This window comes from Herpailurus yagouaroundi, unplaced genomic scaffold, assembly GCF_014898765.1.
Source record: "Herpailurus yagouaroundi ecotype Mexico unplaced genomic scaffold, PumYag 163, whole genome shotgun sequence".
In the NCBI taxonomy this organism is placed as follows: domain Eukaryota; kingdom Metazoa; phylum Chordata; class Mammalia; order Carnivora; family Felidae; genus Herpailurus; species Herpailurus yagouaroundi.
Genome location: NW_024412404.1, coordinates 58,612,279 through 58,630,262, shown reverse-complemented (window position 1 = coordinate 58,630,262; position 17,984 = coordinate 58,612,279). Strand labels below are relative to the sequence as shown.

Here is a 17,984-nt window from a genome sequence, read left to right as displayed (position 1 = left end):
GGGCAAATTTACCATTTTGTTAGGACCAAAGTCCTATATTCAGCTTCCTCTACTTGCTCCCAGCTGTCCAAAAAAAAAAAGTGGAATTTTGGCCACAATGTCAAAAACACTACTTGTAGATTAAAATCTAGTATTGATTTCTGAATTACCACCTATGGTGGGGAAAAGACACTATTTTAAAAAACAGTGGGTTTCTGTTTAGGAATACACCATATACATCCTGGACATTCCTTCATCGATAAGGGACCAGAGGCCACCGTATTTGTACTGTTATTACTTCCTATAAAAAGTTAGTTGAGGGGCGCCTGGGTGGCTCAGTCGGTTGGGCGACCTACTTCGGCTCAGGTCACGATCTCACGGTCCGTGAGTTCGAGCCCCGCGTCGGGCTCTGGGCTGACAGCTCAGAGCCTGGAGCCTGTTTCGGATTATGTGTCTCCCTCTCTCTGACCCTCCCCTGTTCATGCTCTGTCTCTCTTTGTCCCAAAAATAAATAAAAGTTAAAAAAAAAATTAAAAAAAAAAAAAGTTAGTTGAAAGTATACTTTAAAATCAATCTGATTTTCCCAACCCTATTCACGGATACTCCCTTCAGGGTCGGTTCCTCCACTACCAGCTCTCTGTCTTTTCAAATAAGGGGAAACTTTTTTAAACGGCTGCCACCAATAAACATTCACATGGACGTTAGGCAAGTTCGAAAAGCCACAGACCATGGTATCAGAGGACAGTCCACTAAGATGACAAGGTACTATAATTAGGAAGTAGTTAAATAATCACCATTCCCTTACCACTACTCCCTACCAGCCCCTATTCTGAAACCATGTGCTTCCAAACCCTAATTATGAATTTCTAAAAATTTTAAGTTTACATAATCACATTGTACTCAGCAGACCACTAAGTTACACAGCTGACCAACTTGTCATTTGGAGCAGTTCCATAGAATTGTAAACCACACATGCACTAAAACATAAACTTCTATTTTGCAAAGAAATCTGCATTACTCATCAGCGATTTCCATAGGAATGTATGACAAATTAGAGATTCCACACCCGAATACATTTACACATGTAAAATGCACATGATATGAAAACTGGCAAGGCCCTTTAAAGAAAAAAATTAAATAAATCTTACGTAGGCATGGGAAATTCTTTCATTGCTATCCGATAAGTTAAATGTTTATATAAAATTGATGTTTAGTAAGTGCTATCAGTTCTTCAATTCTACATTCACTTTCATACAGTTACATTCGCTTTGTTGACAAGCTAAGGATTTCTAGATTTTTTACGTATTCATATTTTCTAAATTGTTTTTTTTTTCAACGTTTATTTATTTTTGGGACAGAGAGAGACAGAGCATGAACGGGGGAGGGGCAGAGAGAGAGGGAGACACAGAATCGGAAACAGGCTCCAGGCTCTGAGCCATCAGCCCAGAGCCTGACGCAGGGCTCGAACTCCTGGACCGCGAGATCGTGACCTGGCTGAAGTCGGACGCTTAACCGACTGCGCCACCCAGGCGCCCCCGTATTCCTATTTTCTAAATGTGAATTACAAAAAATGAATTATAAAAGCATGAATACCAACTTACTTAGCCTAAAAATTAGGAATTTCAACGTGTAAAATAAAACCGTAAGACCACAAACGCTGGTATTTAAAAGTCTTTATGCTTTGGAACATCACCCAACCCTAATCAGCTTCTCGTGCATTTGAATAAGCTTAACAGTGTCATCTGTGTAAGATGGTTTCACACCATTAATAAATTAGGTCTAGCAATTCAAGAACCCCCCAAATGGTAAAAAGCCTGAGACTATTCACTCCTTTTTCTCTTAAAGCACTAAGAACCCAGTGCTACTAATTACTGCAAATTGTAAGAAATGAACCAATTTGGTAAAGTTACTAGATACTGTCTTCCTAAAGAAAATTTCACCTAAGAAATATATATATTGAGTTAAAAACTGTTAGTTAAGACCTTTTAAGAACATGTACTTCTGAATCAGTTCACAAAATTGCTTTCCTGAAACTGCACGCACCTAAAATAACTTCTGCTTCATGTACAGATCAGAGGCACTGCGTGGGTGTTTTCTGTCATGTGGCAACAAGCTGTTCTGGTGCAAGACAAAAAACCCAACTTCACTCCGAGAACAGCTTTAGTTATATTAACTCTTTACTGTGTTGTGATATAAATATGGAATCGTTCATTTTAGATGGAAACTAACAAGTGACAACATATGCTGACTTTCAGAGCATATGTTTTTCGAGAGTAAGTCGTTTAGGGTCAGTAAACAACTGTCCTTTAGTAAAACACACTTGAGCTCACACAAACCTCACACAGGAACTCCTTCCAGAGCCTCTCTGTGTGTCTCTCTACAAGTGTGTAAGGAGGAAAAAAAGCAAGGAGAGCTAGAATCAGGGCGCAGAACCTATCTACTTGGCCTGTCCTCATTAGTAGTAAACTTTCTCAGAGAAGTCTGGGTTTTGCTTTACAAACGAAAGAGTGGGAAAGGGCTCTTTTTTCAGGACCCTGTGCTCCAGGGTCGAGCTCCAGAGTCAAACAGCCTGGGTTTGGCTCAAAGGTTCCACAATTTACCAGCGATGAAACCAGTAAAAGTTACTTAATCCCGAGGATTATCACTTTTCCAGGTAATTGAGGTAAACCCCTCAGGATCAGAAAACCAAAAAAAGAAACCCAGGTTGCAAGCAGGAAGCTGTAGCCCGGGGACATCATAGTTGCAAGGGTAGCCGCCCCGAACTCAAGGAGGAAAAGTGGGTGAGGCAAGTTTAGAGCCTGAAGACAAACTCCCGAGGGGGCCACGTGGGCAGGACCCTCTGGCCGCCACAGCTCTCCAGATCCACTCCCTAACCCCGTGCCTCACTTCCATGGCCTCACCTCCGCTTCCTGCTCCTATCTTCAAATTCTACCCTACCCAGCAGTGATCCCAGTCAGGGCCTGGAAGACAGGAAGGCCAACGCCTAGTAGCAGGGGTGGCGGCAGGAAGCCCCTCATCCTACTCGGGAAGAGAAAACATCCTCGATGTGTATTTTCCCCTAGAAACATTCTTGTGCAGTGGGTAAAATGCACACTAGCATATGCCGTGGTAGGTACGTAATGGGCTAAAATGGCATTTACGGGCTGATTTTAAGGGCTGATAATCACCTGGTACAAGAAAATGTATTCCCATTATAAACACCGGCCTTTTAAATAATAAACTTTGAGGATGCAACCTGTTGGTAAACTGGAGACTCAGCAGGCATATTTTCAAAATGTAAAGATGACCTCCAGACGTTAAAAATTAAAAACACAACAAACACTTACTGTAATTTTTATAGCTTTGTTCAACACGTTTACCCATTCTACTAGGTCTTGCTGATCATTAGCTTGTAGGAAGTATTTCCTCATCCCTGCATTCATAACTGTTGAGAGAAAAAGTAAACAGTACATGAAATTTTGCACTTGTTGCATCTAAATTTATGTTTGCACCTGCTTTCTGCAAAACCAGGCTACGTTCAATACTGTGACTCTCAGATTTGACAAAATGTTAGATCATATGAAATAATGCTTTCATCACTCTGTAACATAGGTAACATTCTTATTTTTAATGCCTATGTTTTTCATTAAATGGAAATACCAGAATATATTTAGCTAATCCCCTAATGATAAGCATTTAGGCTGTTTCCAATTTTTGAAATTATATAAAATATCCCAATGAAACACCATATACATAATATCTCTCCATACTGGGGCTACCAGTTCTATGGGATAAATGTGTTGGGTCAGAGGGAATTCACCCTTATAATTTTTACAGATACTGACAACTTGTCTTCCTATAAGGTCGAACCCATTTACATTCCTATCAACAGTGAAGGACTGTTTTATCCAGTGCTCAGCACCCGTCCTGGTCATTAGCATCTGTGCTAGATAGGGACCTTGTCTTCAGCCCCGAGACTGTTGACATTGGAGCCGGAGTCTGCGAACAATATTCCCTAGAAACCCTTTGCCAGCTCGAGCCATGTTCTGCTAATGGGAGGTATTGACGGGAGACTGGGAGAGGCAAAGCTCCTACAGGTTCCCACTACTGCTGACCTCCCTCCCCCTGCAGAAGCATACCACTAGCTACTACTGCTCCAGGCTCTGCGGCCACTCCCCACACCAGCCCTGCAGTCTCCTCAGACACCCATCACCAGCTCCATCAGGGCCCCTCTTCCAACCCTCCAAAGTCCCAGCTTCTGGTAACACCACTTCTTCCCCTTTCATCTCTCCAGCGTGTAGGTGGTAGCTGCTCTATGCAATTTCTAATTTCTGGGTTTCCTCGGCATCCCCTCTGCACTCTTTCAGCCTTCCAATATTTGGGTAAGCAATTCCTCCTAACAAATACCCCAGGTTCGAAATACCTAGTGCAGACTGTTTTCCCGACTGGACCCCGACAGATACAGCATCTCAGACCTCCTAAATGGTGAATAATTATATCTTGTTTAAATTTGAATTTATCTGATCATTGAGACAAATTAGTTTCTATGTTCCTTGGCCATCAGAATTTGTTTTGTGAGCTTTATTTTCTTTGTCCATATTTCTCCTGAGTGTCCATTTATGTTGTATTGTCTTCTAAGAGCTTTTATATTAATCATTTGTTTTATTTCAAGTACTTTTCTCAGCCTGTCATTTGCCTCATCAAATTTGTCCATGGTATCTTTTAACAAAGAGAAAAATATTCTGTCAATCTTTTCCTTTTCCTGTAATGACTTGAGCTTTCATAGATGCAAAAAATCTCCCCAACCCAAGATCATAAAAATAAACACCTTTAGGGGTGCCTGGTGGGCTCAGCTGGTTGAGCATCCAACTCTTGATTCTGGCTCGGGTCACGATGTCACAGTTCAAGAGATCCCACTTTGGGCATGGAGCTCGCTTGGGATTCTCTCTCTCTCTCTCTCTCTCTCTCTGCCCCTTTCCTGCTTGCTCTCTCTCACTCTCAAAATAAATAAACTTAAAATACATATACATATATATGTGTGTGTGTGTGTGTATATATATATATATATATATACGCATATATGTATGTATGTATGTATCAACCGACATACTACCACTCAGTTGGGTATGACTAAGGAAAGGGGGAAATGAAAACCCTCAAAGGAAAAAGTTATTTCTCAAATGCACAAGACTTGAAATTGGAACTGAGACCAAGACACTGAGGCAGAGCTTCCCTGAATGGAGATGAGGATCTGAGCAAGGAAGTCAAATAGTACCTTGTGAAGTGCTGTCAGACAACTAGTATGGAAACTAAAGAAACTTAAAACACTATAAATCAATTCTCTTATATCTTACTAGAGACTGGAGAAATGATCCATGCCATAAGCATAAGTTAAGATGAGTAGCACAGTAGGACATATATCAACACATGGCTTTTATTTTTAATTTCTAACAATTGGTAAAGACTCTTTTCACAACCTTGTTCCAGCTCGGGCTGAGGTTGGGCCCCCTCCCAATGGCTTCTCCCCTCAGCGCTGTTCTGGGCATCTGCCGAGACCAGCTAAGGAGTCTGAAAATCTAAGCACTTAGTACTACACTACATCTGCTACAAAGTGAGTACTTAATACATCTATCTTTGAATGAATAGCATTTATATAAGGACTTCTTTTAAAAAAGAAAAAAGAGGCAAATATACCTCTAAAATGGGTCTTAGCACACCTTGCAGTCCAAATAAAAACTCATGTACTGTATTATTTCATGGTAGGAAGAGGCATAAGGATATGGTGGGGGCAGGAGGGGGTTGGAATCCGAGCCTGGAATCACTCAGACCTGACCAGCTCACGCACTTAACTAGCAATAACATTCTGCAAAACCCAGGTAATCTGAGCCCCATTTTCTTCATCAAGGAAATGGATGCAACCCATCCGTTCCTCGAAGGGTTGGAGGTGATCTATGTAAAGGAAGTAGCACAGTGCCTGGGAAAGAATAGACAACATCATCTTCATCATCATCTGGAGACTTCCAAGTAAGGAAGCATTGTGGAAAATGTAAAGCAAATTATTGGGAAGTGCATACTAACAATCCATGTTGGTGGGGGCGGGGGGGGGGACAGAGAAAGAAAGAAAAAATATTCGAATGTAAACAAAGTGTACAAAACCTGCCAGTTGCCATGCTTTTGAATCTAGGGTTCCGCAGCGTATGAGGACTCCATCCCAGAGGTTGTGTTCTACTATCTTTTCACTTGAGTACTTCTTTACTTCATTTCAAATCTTTACCATCAGAGTGAATGTATCAAACGGATAAAGCCTGAAGCACAAACACTAGCTTGACTGCAAGCAAAAATCATCTGACACCTAAGATCAACTGGTTACAGTTCGGGTATGGGTAGCGACCAAATGGTTGTGAGACACTTTCTCACATTATTTGCCAGTTTTCTCAGTTCCCTCTATTCTTTCTCCATCCTCTCGTTCTCTCAATCAGATGGCAGACTTTCTAAAAGGAACCACTAATTTTCTTATTTCTCTCCTCTCATCGGTCTTTGTTCTTTCAGATTTTTTGACTTTTTCTTCTGAGTTTTGCATTGTCTTGTGTTCCTTTTCCTATTTGATAGTGCTCTCTCCTCAAATGTCATGTAATCCCAGGCTGTCTATTCATATTTAAAAGCAAGGCACTAAAAAAACTAACTGGAAGCTCCCTGAAACATATGTAGGGTTACTAACCGCTGGACCTCACTTGGCAAAGTCTTCTAGTAGAAATGCCCAGATGTCAGCACCTATGGCTCTCTTCTCTAGAGTATGCAGACCCACCCCACTATACCTGGCTGCCCAGTGCTCTGGAACTGGACACAGGAAAAGAGGTGCATTCCATGCACATATTTTCACTTAGTCCTATTTTCAGTTTCACGCTTCATCTCTCCCCTTCTTCCCGAACACAGAGCCTGATTCTTTCTTTTCTTTTTTCTTTTCTTTTCTTTTCTTTCTTTCTTTCTCTTTTTCTTTCTTTTTCTTTCTTTCTTTCTTTCTTTCTTTCTTTCTTTCTTTCTTTCTTTCTTTCTTTCTTTCTTTCTGTCTTTCTCTCTCTCTTTCTTTTTCTTTCTGTCTTTTCTTTCTTTCTTTCTTTCTTTCTTTCTTTCTTTCTTTCTTTTTCTTTCTTTCTAAGTTTTTATTTATTTAAGTAATCTCTACACCCATCATGGGGCTGGAGCTCACGAACCTGAGATCAAGAGTCACATGCTCCTCCAACTGAGCCAGCCAGGCGCCCCTCACTGGTTCTATTTCTAAAGGTACTACACATGCCATTTCTTGCTGGGATGGTGGAAGGACAGCTGCCCAACTAAGCTGCATGGAAGCAGGGACTGGAGGCTGTCCCTGACACAGACATCCAAATGTAGTCCGTTTTGGGTCCTCCTCTCCGCTGCCTCCCCAGACGGTACCCAGGACCTAAGTCTCTCTGGAGTTGGGGTGGGGGCAGGACGCTGACAGGCCAGCTCCTCACTGGCTTCTTCTCTACTCTGCTAAGTTATTTTCCATTCCCCCCATCCACTTCCCACCTGTATACACTGTGGGTTACAGACGTCTGCAACGATGGTTTGAGTGTTTCTTGTTCTCACTTGTTTTTGAACAATCGGGAGATGAAATAAAGGTGGAAGAATCTTTATGTTGCCATTCTGAATGGAAGTTGTAGTTCCATTTTAGGAATCTGTGCCGCCCTCTCTGAAGACAAGCATTTTATGAATCTCTTCTCTATGCCCTCTATAGTATGGACTAACAAACTACTGACAGACCAACAAATAACCTTAGTCTCTGACTCCAACTAAAATCACCCATTCTACATACTCCAATGACTGAATGTTACGTATGTTACTATACACTACTATTCCTTCAAGCTGTAGGTTTGAGGTTTTACATTAAAAAGACTTGTCAAGAGAATATGCATTATACATTCTAAAACAAAGTTCTCTGTTGCCCCCATTAGCTTTTCACTCACAAGGCTCTGAAGCATTTTCCTGTTTATAAATTTGTAATAAGCACATAAATTTTTCTTTTGGTTTCTTAGAGGTGATAAAAGCCTTATAGAGGATTCTCTGAACAGCTGCATTACATCCCGCCCACACCCTAGTCGCTTACTGGATGTATATGACTGCCATCAGATGTTATCCCCAACACAATGCCTAAAGAAGAAACCCACCCTTTTCAAGCAAAAGAGAACAGGGGCGCCTGAGTGGCTCAGTCAGTGAAGCGTCCGACTTTAGCTCAGGTCATGATCTCACAGTCCGTGAGTTTGAGCCCCGCGTCGGGCTGTGTGCTGACAGCTCAGAGCCTGAAGCCTGCTTTGGATTCTGTGTCTCCCTCTCTCTGTCACTCCCCTGCTCATGCTCTGTCTCTCTCTGTCTCAAAAATAAATTAAAAAAAAAAAACAAACAAAAACAAAAAACCTTAAAAAAAAAAAGAGAACAGAGAACGCTGATATCATTTCTACCTCAAGAAGTATTTTACGTTAATGTAAAATGGTCCTTTTTGATGCCAGTTGGCCACTCTGAATTTTGTCCTTTCCATCACTGGTGTCCCTTGACAGACTCTGAGAGCACATCAACTCTCCCGGCTTCAACTACCACCCAACTATTTTCACAAGTTCCAAATTTCTCCATTCTTGATCTTCGAGCTCCATCCATCTTCAATTACCGTCACCGGAACATTTCCATTTGGATGTTTCCTCACCACTTCAAACTCCTTATCAAACACTTTACCCAATCCAGCTCTCAGGTCCTCATTTCTTTACTTGAAGCGAACCTACCTGATAGCTCTCTCTTCCCACACATCCAGTCACCAAGGCCCTGCACATTTCCTTCCAGTGTTGTCTGTCCCCCCCTCTCCCACTGCCACGACCCAGATGTGGGCCCTTAGATAAGGAGAGTAGTTCGGAAGCCACTGAGCCAATCTGCCTGTATCAAAACTCTCCTGTCCATACAAAGCACATCCTTCACCTATGTCAGCTTGCTAGATGCTAGTTTCTCACCTCTCGTTCCCACACATACATACACATACACCACTTGTACACGTGTTACGCCCGGACTTCTGCCTGGCCTTTTACTTTTTGGTCTCTCACCGTTCCTGCCAGCCTCCCTGAGTTTTCAGATGTCCGCACACACCTCGCTCTTCTCTCCCGCGTGCCTCTGGTCCTGTGATCCCTCCCCCTTCTCTTCCAAACGCTGGAAGATGACCAAGGTTGAGCTGGCCACCAACTCAAGTGCCTCTTCACCCAGTGTGGCTCCCCCTGGTAAGGATCCCCAGTAAGGATGTGAAGCTCTTCCTTTGTGTTTCTTTAATAGATTGTACACTCCGTCATGCACTGACTGTAAGAAATGCAAGGATCTCACCAGGTCCGGTGTCTGAGAGACAAGCAGCCTGTGAGATTCTTAAGGGCGACAACCGCCTTTTAATACTCTTACAGCCCAGTGCCAAGCACAGTGTGCACACACTAGACACTAAATGTTTGCCGAACAAGTGAATCAGACACCCTCAACTACCTCTACCCCCAAGCTGTACACTTCTCACGACCCACGAGCGGAAGACCAAATCCTTTCCGTTATTTATAAATGCATGTAATATAGAATAATACAAGGTAGAAAGTTAGAAATTACCTGAAATCTCTCTGGCGGTCATCGCTATAAACGCCTAGATAAGGACTATATGTGGGCCAAGGGAGGCGGCCGTGACCGGGATGGACACAGGAAAGAGGCTTCGAGGGTAGGCGAGAAGTTTTATTTCTTCACCTGGATGGTGGCTTCAAGGGAATTTGCCTCAGAATAATCCATTAACCCACAGGTTTGTGTCATGTGGTTTTCCAGGACTGTTTCCTTTTACAATTATGATGTAATTATGTTGGCCAAACTTAAATCAATTAACATATAAAATACGGCTACTTACCAAAACAGAACTCAGCCTTTGGCCTTAGCTTAGTTGCATCGCTAACCTAACAAAACAGAGAGACGAGTCACTGACTTCTTCATATGTGACTGTAACCAACCTTAAATGCTGCACCAACTCCCACAAGTACGATCTCCCAGTAATCCCACACACACATTTAGCACTCAGGCCTGAAATTACACTTTAAAGGCTACTGAAAAAGAACTGCAAATTGAACACAGAACATGGGTCCCAACTGTAAGATGTTCAAAGCAAACGATACTTCCCTGTTCTCTTTGAACAAACTTGCATTTATTCTAAGGAAATGTGAAGAAGTTGAAAGTAAACCCTTAAGTTTTATGTAACACATGGGACATTTTGTAGTATAACATAAGTTTCAAAATACCCTCGGAACACACTACAGAAACTCTGAATTCTTCCCAGATTGCGTATTTCTAAATTAGCTGTGAACCTGAAGAGAAAATGATGGTGGGCAAGGGGGAGATTGTGTATTTAACAACGTCCAAAAATCCAAAAGGCATTAATCTGCAATGAGGAACCCAAAACGGCACCGGATGCCCTCGTGTGCAGCAGAATACCCTGGGATCGCGGGGTCCCTTTGCTAAACGCAGCACGTGGTTCCTTTCAGAAGGGAAGCAACTGGCACCTGGTTACTGTTATTCCCTCAAATAACGTAGCCCTCTCGGAAGCCTATTCCTGACTATTACGACCCTAGTGCCGGTGTCAGAACATGTAATTGTAGCGTCTGTTTTGTACCTTCAAAAGGAATTCTAAGTCTGGGGCTCCTGACTGATCCCAACTACAAATTCACAGCTCTGAGTCACGCTGGAATTTGTTCCAAGAATAAATTCTGGAAAAAAAGAGGCATGTCTAAAGCAGAGTACAAACTGTACAAGTGAAACTTTGGGACAGAGATGAAAGTCAACAGGGCTGCACAGAAAAGGTTATATTTTAAAAGAGGAGCCGAGGAAGATTCAGGAAGCAGCTGGTCAGTCAGGGACACTTGCTCAGTCAGTGCTTCATTTTTGAAAAGACCAGGCAACAAACGATTGAAAAGATAGGAGCATGTGGGCGATCTCAACTGCCTTTTCCTCATCACCTCCCGGAGAGGCAAAAGCGCTTGGCAACAAATTCACATTACAGCGCGATACCTTACCGGCCGGCCGGCAGACCAGGGCTCTAACACTTACTTTACGAAGACACGCTATGCTTCCTAATAACAAGCACTCTAGAATTGAAGCTGCGAGCTACCCTGAAGCACTTATTAAATGTTTTGATTTACAGGGACACTTAAGGTATACTTAAACAATATTTGTCTTCTGCAGATTAAATAATATGGTTTTAATTAAATAAATAATAATAATAAAAAAAGGTTTCCCTTTCAATATGTAATCTTTGTCGTCCAAGGGCTGATTTTTTTTTTTTCTTTTTTTTTTTTTGGTCAGTGAGAATGAAGAGCTCTGCTGTGATCCTGATAATGAAGTACTTTATCTATGAATGTCTACCTTTATAAGCACACTTGTAAACTGGTCTTCTCTTGAAGACCTCTGCTAACAAATCCCAATATATGCATAATAGTATACACGTGCATATTACTTAATCTACTTTTCACACCTTCTATCTTGAGCCATCGACGCACATTACTTTGTATAAAAACCCCATAGGCCTAGCTCCTCGACATCTCTATCTCAGTTCCCACCCCAATATAATAAAGGGGAAAAAAATACCTGAAAATACCAAATCTCAATTTTTGAAGAGAAAAATAGTATTGCAAAAATTCCAGAAAAATCGACAAATGAGAAAACAGAAATTAGTAGAGACAAAGTGAAATGAGGGAAAAATCATTCTTTTATCATGCAGATGGTTCTTACTTTCTTCAAAATAAAACATAAAGAAATAAAAAGTCAGAGGTAATGGGATTAAAAGCTGGAAAACAGTTTAAATAAATACAATACGGACTTAGAAAAAACCTTCTCCAGGGGAGAAGCCCGGGGGGCTCAGTTGGTTAAGCATCCGACTTCTCACGGTTCATGGGTTCCAGCCCCATGCTGGGCCCTGCACTGACAGTGTGCAGAGCCTGCTTGGGATTCTCTCTCTCCCTCTCTCTCTGACCCTCCCTGACTTGCACTTTCTCTCTCAAAATAAATAAACTTAAAAAAACAAAACTCCAGATTTCCCAAAGACAGAACTTAATCATTAACTGTTTATTCTCCTTCTGATATTCATATACCTAATCGTAAAGGTTAATGTTAACTTCTGCAATTGGCCACATCTTACAAGTTAACTCCATATTTTGCCTAATTTTACCAAAAGACCTTCCTACACATAGTGGCCAGGTACCATCTTCCTCATGATATGACCCCGAACATCATCACTAAATGACACAGAAAGGAAACCGCCCCTCATTCACGCTCATATCCCAAGCAATTCTAATTCATGCATGACTGAGAAACGATATAGAAAAACTACCTTTGAAATGTAGGTAAGTTTAATGGCTCCCACACGTGATGATCCAGAAGGTAAGTTCTGGAAACAAATCATTAATATATAATTAGTATCCAGCATTATTAATTTATGTTATAATGTTCTACACATACTAAAAGCAGTTAAGAAATATTTTTTAATATTACACTTTACAAATCAACTTTTTCAGTTCAAGTATTTACAAATCAAGTTGACGGCATGGATAACAAAACCAAATTCTATTTGGTCCCACCATAACACATTCCATAACTAAAAGGCTAGTTTTATCATTGCAGCTAAACTCATTTTCTTTTTCGTGAGCTTTAAAAGCCATAAACAAGATCAGACTTTGTTCCTGAAGGCAATGGGAAAAAATACTTGAGACGTAAATACAATTGTAAGAGATTTCAATACTACACATGGTACTTTGTTCTATTAAAAATTATTAATCAAATATATCCCTAAAAGGTTGATTTTCTTCCATTTAAACATATTAGTATTATACCGTCCTTTATTTATATTGATTCCATTTTTTAAAATAATTATTAACTGATACTCTTTAAGCCATATGTCAGGAGTGTATATACTGACATGTTCACTATATTTTTGTTCTTCCCTAACAAGTTTGAGGCAGGGTTTGGGTCCTGGAAGAGCTAGGGGTAAAGAATTAAGAAGAGAGAATCATGTCTGGGAAAGACTGGCAGGAAGGACTCTGTGGAGACATGAACAGCATTTAGGTTGGTCTTTAAATAAGGAAATATGTGAAATGCAAACAGAAGAGAGAATATTCCAGGCAGAGAAAGCAGAGGAGCTACAGCAGGCAGATGAGGGCGGCCAGAAGCTACACATAATATGGGATCATACAGGGTTGGAGTAGAAAACACCAGTTTGGGAACTTGAACCAAGAATCTAACCTAAGTAAAAAAGACCTAAATAAAAAAGTGGCAAAGAATTTATACCGTTAAAGAATTTGAAACCGTTAAAGAAGGCTTGTGAGCAGTTGTGTAGTCGAAACTGTGCTTTAACATATCCTGTAATATAATAAAGGGGACGGGTGAAAGAGGGGGAAGAAGGAGGCAGGAACACCAGGTAAAGAACCTGGAAAAAATTAATAAAGAAAATAAAGGAAAACTCTGATAGATTTTAAAAGTAAAATTAAAACAGTCTTCACTTTGAAAGTTTCCTCCACTGTAGATTAACCAAGATCAACTTCTTTACTGACTTTATAAGAATGTATATTAAAAAGAAAACTTTTGGGGCGCCTGGGTGGCTCTGTCGGCTAAGCGTCTGACTTCAGCTCAGGTCATGATCTCACGGCTTGTGGGTTCAAGGCCCACATCAGGCTCTTTGCTGACAGCTCAGAGCCTAGAGCTGGCTTTGGCTTCTGTGTCTCCCTTTCTCTCTGCCCCTCCCCTGCTCGTGCTCGGTCTCTCTCAAAAATAAATAAACAATGGGGTGCCTAGGTGAATCATTAAATAAAAAACATAACGTTTTTTTTTTAAATAAATAAACATTAAAAAAAAGAAAAGAAAAGAAAAACTTTGGCTTTGTTCTCATGAACGATTAGGAGGTACTTCTCTTGAACCTCTCTATGAGCTTCCTGGAGACAATCACACGAAAGCCTCAAGACTCCCAAATATAAACTGGTTATTGTTGACAGGGACAGGTCTTCTCAGACATTCACTCCTATGTAAACTGCATTATGTTTTGCTTTAAACCGTATACTATGTTTGAGCTTCTAAGTATAAACCATAAATAAATATGTATATAAAATTATAATTGTTAAGGTAGAAATTTAAATGGTTGTTCTTATACAAAATGTTTTATTAAGATTACAGGTTGCTTTGTGTGTGTGTGCTTTTTTAATTTTGGATAAGGAAATGAAATGTTAAAATGTCTTCAAGACCTCCTAACTCCTGTCAATGTGATTTTTTCAAAGTCCTCCAAAAACGTATTATTTTAACTAACTGAATACAGTTCTAAGCCTCTGTATGAAGAAGAGAAATGAGCACTATGTCACGGCCACATGACATAAAGGATCACAGACTGAACACTGGCACAGTATAGAGAAATTTAAGTAGCTGAGAGATAACGAATATTCAAAATACCTAGTTTCTATGGATTGGTATGATTACTGCCAAGTTCAACTACATAAAAGTAGGTTTCAAAATCTGTACTTGACAGTGAACAAGAAATAATCAACTCATGACATTTAAGATAAAAAGGAAAGTAAGCCATTCGTCCTTATGAGTTTCTGCACTCCTTTTGCCAAAATATCTTTTTCAAGTTTCTTCAAAGTCACTTCCTGAGACAGCTACTCAATTATTTAATTCTCCACCATACCCACGCCCTCGACAAAACACAGAAAGCTCCAAACTGATCCCTAGTGATACACTAGAATGGATTTTTAAACCAATGGTTAGTGGTAAAGAAAGGAAAACGGAGGAGGAATGGTTCCCTAAGGACAGGTGACTAAAACGGATTTTCTTTCATTATCAGGGCTTATGATCGTTATAATCTACAGCACCATAACGTAGGCAACTAGATTGAATCCTATGAAACTGTCATTTTTTAATAGATTAAAACGGTGGTATATTGGCCATTTCACATGGCTCAACCTAACGTAATAACCTTAGCAAGACATCTTACTAAAGTTTTCATGAGGAGATACAAGTCTTAATACATTTAAAAATGACACCAAGATGGGCGCCTGGGTGGCTCAGTCGGCTGAGTGTCCGAATTTGGCTCAGGTCATGAGCTCACGGTTTGTGAGTTCAAGCCCCGCTTTGGGCTCTACGCTGACAGCTCAGAGCCTGGAGCCTGTTTCAGATTCTGTGTCTCCCTCTCTCTGCCCTGACCCCGCTTGTGCTCTGTTTCTCTGTCTCTAAAATAAATACACATTAAGAAAAAAATTTTTTTTTAAATAAAGTGACACCAAGCTATTATATTGATGGCTAATCCACTGGTTGCAGAGTCAAGATGGTAAAAGATTCTCATCAGAATGAAGAGTTAAAATTATTAAGAACTGAATATAAAAACAGATTTAAAATTCTGCACTACATTCAATTAAAAAAAAAATGTGTTAATTACATCATGGAAATTTGGCTTTAAAAGAGTTCATGTGGGGCGCCAGGCTGGCTCAGTCAGAAGAGCACGCAGCTCTTGATCTCAGGGTTGTGAGCTCGAGCCCATGCTGGGTGTAGATATTACTTAAACAAACAAACAAACTTAACAACAACAACAACAAAAGACCTAGCTGAGTGCAGACTTCAACATACACCCTGCCTGCTATAGCCAAAGTGACCTATTCTCCACATACACCACAGGCTCCCTTGTTTGGATTTCTTTGTCCATGCTATTGTTAGAGCACTAAGAGTGGGAAGACCCACTTCTCCATCTCTTGGCCGAAATCGTACCCACCCTTCTGGGTCAATTCCGAATGCTACTACTTCCATGAAGACCTTAACTCTGAATTCCAAGTTCATGTTTCCTTAGGCGTAATAAACATAGTCCATTTTGTGCCCACCTTCTTCTAGCTTGAAGTGGGAAGTGCTGATGAAAGGAGGAATTCTGAGGAGGAGAATCCATTATATATGAAGGAAGAAGAATAATCAAGGAGCTTTAAATACAATTCAGGAGAAACCATACATATCGGTCCATCAGATCTCGCAGAGAGACAAACCAGGAAGAGCACAGGCAGACTGTGCAACGGCTCATAAGGGAGAGGAGAACCGTTCCCTGGAAACTAGTAATTAGAGGGAGTCAAGGGGAACGAAGTTACTTTCCTCTTTGCGAAAGAGAGTTTGGGAGGGGATTATGCCACAGATAAAAAGATGGGGTCATAAAGGGGAGAAATCTGATGTTAAAAAAAAAAGGCAAACATGAACTTCTGATTTCTGCTGACCTGTTCCTTCTCCCACTGACTCTGGACAAGTAAATAAAGGTATTAATCATACAGTTGTATAGCCAGGTTACTATCACCCAAGAAAGGTGGTTACACCCAGAGATAAGAGAGTAAAACAGAATCAATAAACTCTATTAAGAATAAGGATAGAGCGTAGACCACTCCTAGGGAAAAAAGTCTGAAAGTCAGCACTCAAAAAATCTACACTGAATTAAAATACAAATTACCCTCCAAAATTTCAAGGGCTGTGTCTGACTAAAAGGACTAAAGTTTATAGAGAATCAGAGGACAGAGTAGGTTTAATGGGTAGCAAATACAAGGAGACAGATTTTGGCTCACAGAGCAAATAATAATTGAAGTGTCTCAAATACAGTAAGTACTTTTTGATAATGTGTAATACGAACAACAGCTAAAGTGAAGATTAGGGATAGACAGTTTTCCTACATTAAAGAGGAGGTTAAATTTATACTCAGGTCTCTTACAACTTGACTTCTAAATAAACAAATACAAATAAATAAGTATTTTGTCTAACCTAAAATAAGTACACACCGGTAAAGAATACTAGCTTGGTTGTCAGGAGATCTAGTTCCTTCTCTGTGGAACAGAATGGAACCTCCCACCAGTCCCCGCTCCTCCCTCGACTCTAAGAGTCCCTCACCCACCAGACCAAACCAGCTTAGACATCTGCTAGGGACTCCTTGCAACATCCACCCCAATTTGAATGAAGAGTTTCACAGGTAGAGAAAATTTACAAACTACTCGACAGATACTCTCCAGTCCAAGGTCTTTTACAGATCTTAAAATGGGGATTCTAAGTTTTAGTTTATGACATTTCCCCAATGATCTGAAAGGCAACAATAAAATCAAAGTGCATTTCAGTTCCTGAATGGCATGACACTTACTGACACTCAAATCTGACCCTGCAGGATGAAAGGACTACCCACGGGAAGTGTCAACTAGGTGATGTAGTTTCTTTACCAAAGAAACAAAAGACAGTAGTCTCTAGAGAAAGTCTCTTAAATTTAAACGATTTATGTATTTTCTACCAGAGACAGCATTTCTCTCCCAAGGGGGGGGGGGGGGAACCCCAGATATGCATGCATAAATTTTTATTAAATAAACTTAGTTTCATCTTCTGAAATTCAAATACGATAGCAGGAGTTGAGGGTGCAGACAGAAAGAACGCAGCCAGTAGAAATAAATCTAAACATATATTGTTTATTTAGTAGGACAAATCCTCACACCAGATGGTATGTTAAATACTTGAATAATTAAAACTCTTGTGAGTTTTAGAAAAAAGGTGACCGTTTGGATTTTACAAACCTGTGGATTATCCATGTACCATACAAAACTATCTTCTCTGGTATCCAGTATGAAGTACCTTCGAAGAAATTTCCCACTGTTTTCATTTTCCTCAATGTCTAGAAAACCACAAATGCGATTCTGACGATCCACATAAGGCATTTCTGAGCCTGAACATTACACTGCAAAATAAAAACATTAACAGTGAGTATTTCTTGGTGGACTTCATGCATAAAATGTGCTATGGTACAGTCTGTTCAAGAAAGAGCCTGTTTTCCAAAACTAAGTGAGGGCCAGATAATGTGAAGCCTTAGGAAGCATGGGCAAAAATCACTTTTGAAATTAAGCTTATTATGAATGGTTACTAAATGCAACTATACACATTGATGGGAGCAAAGGAGAGCGAGTCACCTCAGCTGAATAACTGACTTC

At 40.5% G+C, this 17,984-nt stretch overlaps 1 protein-coding gene and 1 long non-coding RNA gene across 8 annotated transcripts in view; one reads left to right on the top strand and one right to left on the bottom strand.

The window, feature by feature from the left end:
* The window catches only part of PLEKHA1 (pleckstrin homology domain containing A1), a 40,910-nt gene extending 23,176 nt beyond the window's left edge, over positions 1–17,734 (bottom strand). For 6 of the 7 annotated variants that reach the window (XR_005793716.1, XR_005793717.1, XM_040486665.1 and 3 more), the window contains exons 1-4: positions 17,574–17,734; positions 12,353–12,409; positions 9,884–9,929; positions 3,306–3,403 (exon numbers count right to left, since the gene is read on the bottom strand). Coding sequence is in view for 5 of the 7 variants with exons in the window: in XM_040486665.1 (XP_040342599.1) it covers positions 3,306–3,403; positions 9,884–9,929; positions 12,353–12,409; positions 17,574–17,714 (342 nt within the window). In the remaining 2 variants the exon portion in view is untranslated. The remainder of the gene's footprint in view (positions 1–3,305; positions 3,404–9,883; positions 9,930–12,352; positions 12,410–17,573) is intronic. The other variant, XM_040486668.1, reaches the window with a different exon arrangement.
* LOC121037324 (uncharacterized) lies at positions 454–3,404 on the top strand. The gene is made up of 2 exons (XR_005793718.1): positions 454–496; positions 3,273–3,404. It is a non-coding gene; the product is annotated as an uncharacterized LOC121037324 (long non-coding RNA).
* Positions 17,735–17,984: the final 250 nt, after the last annotated feature.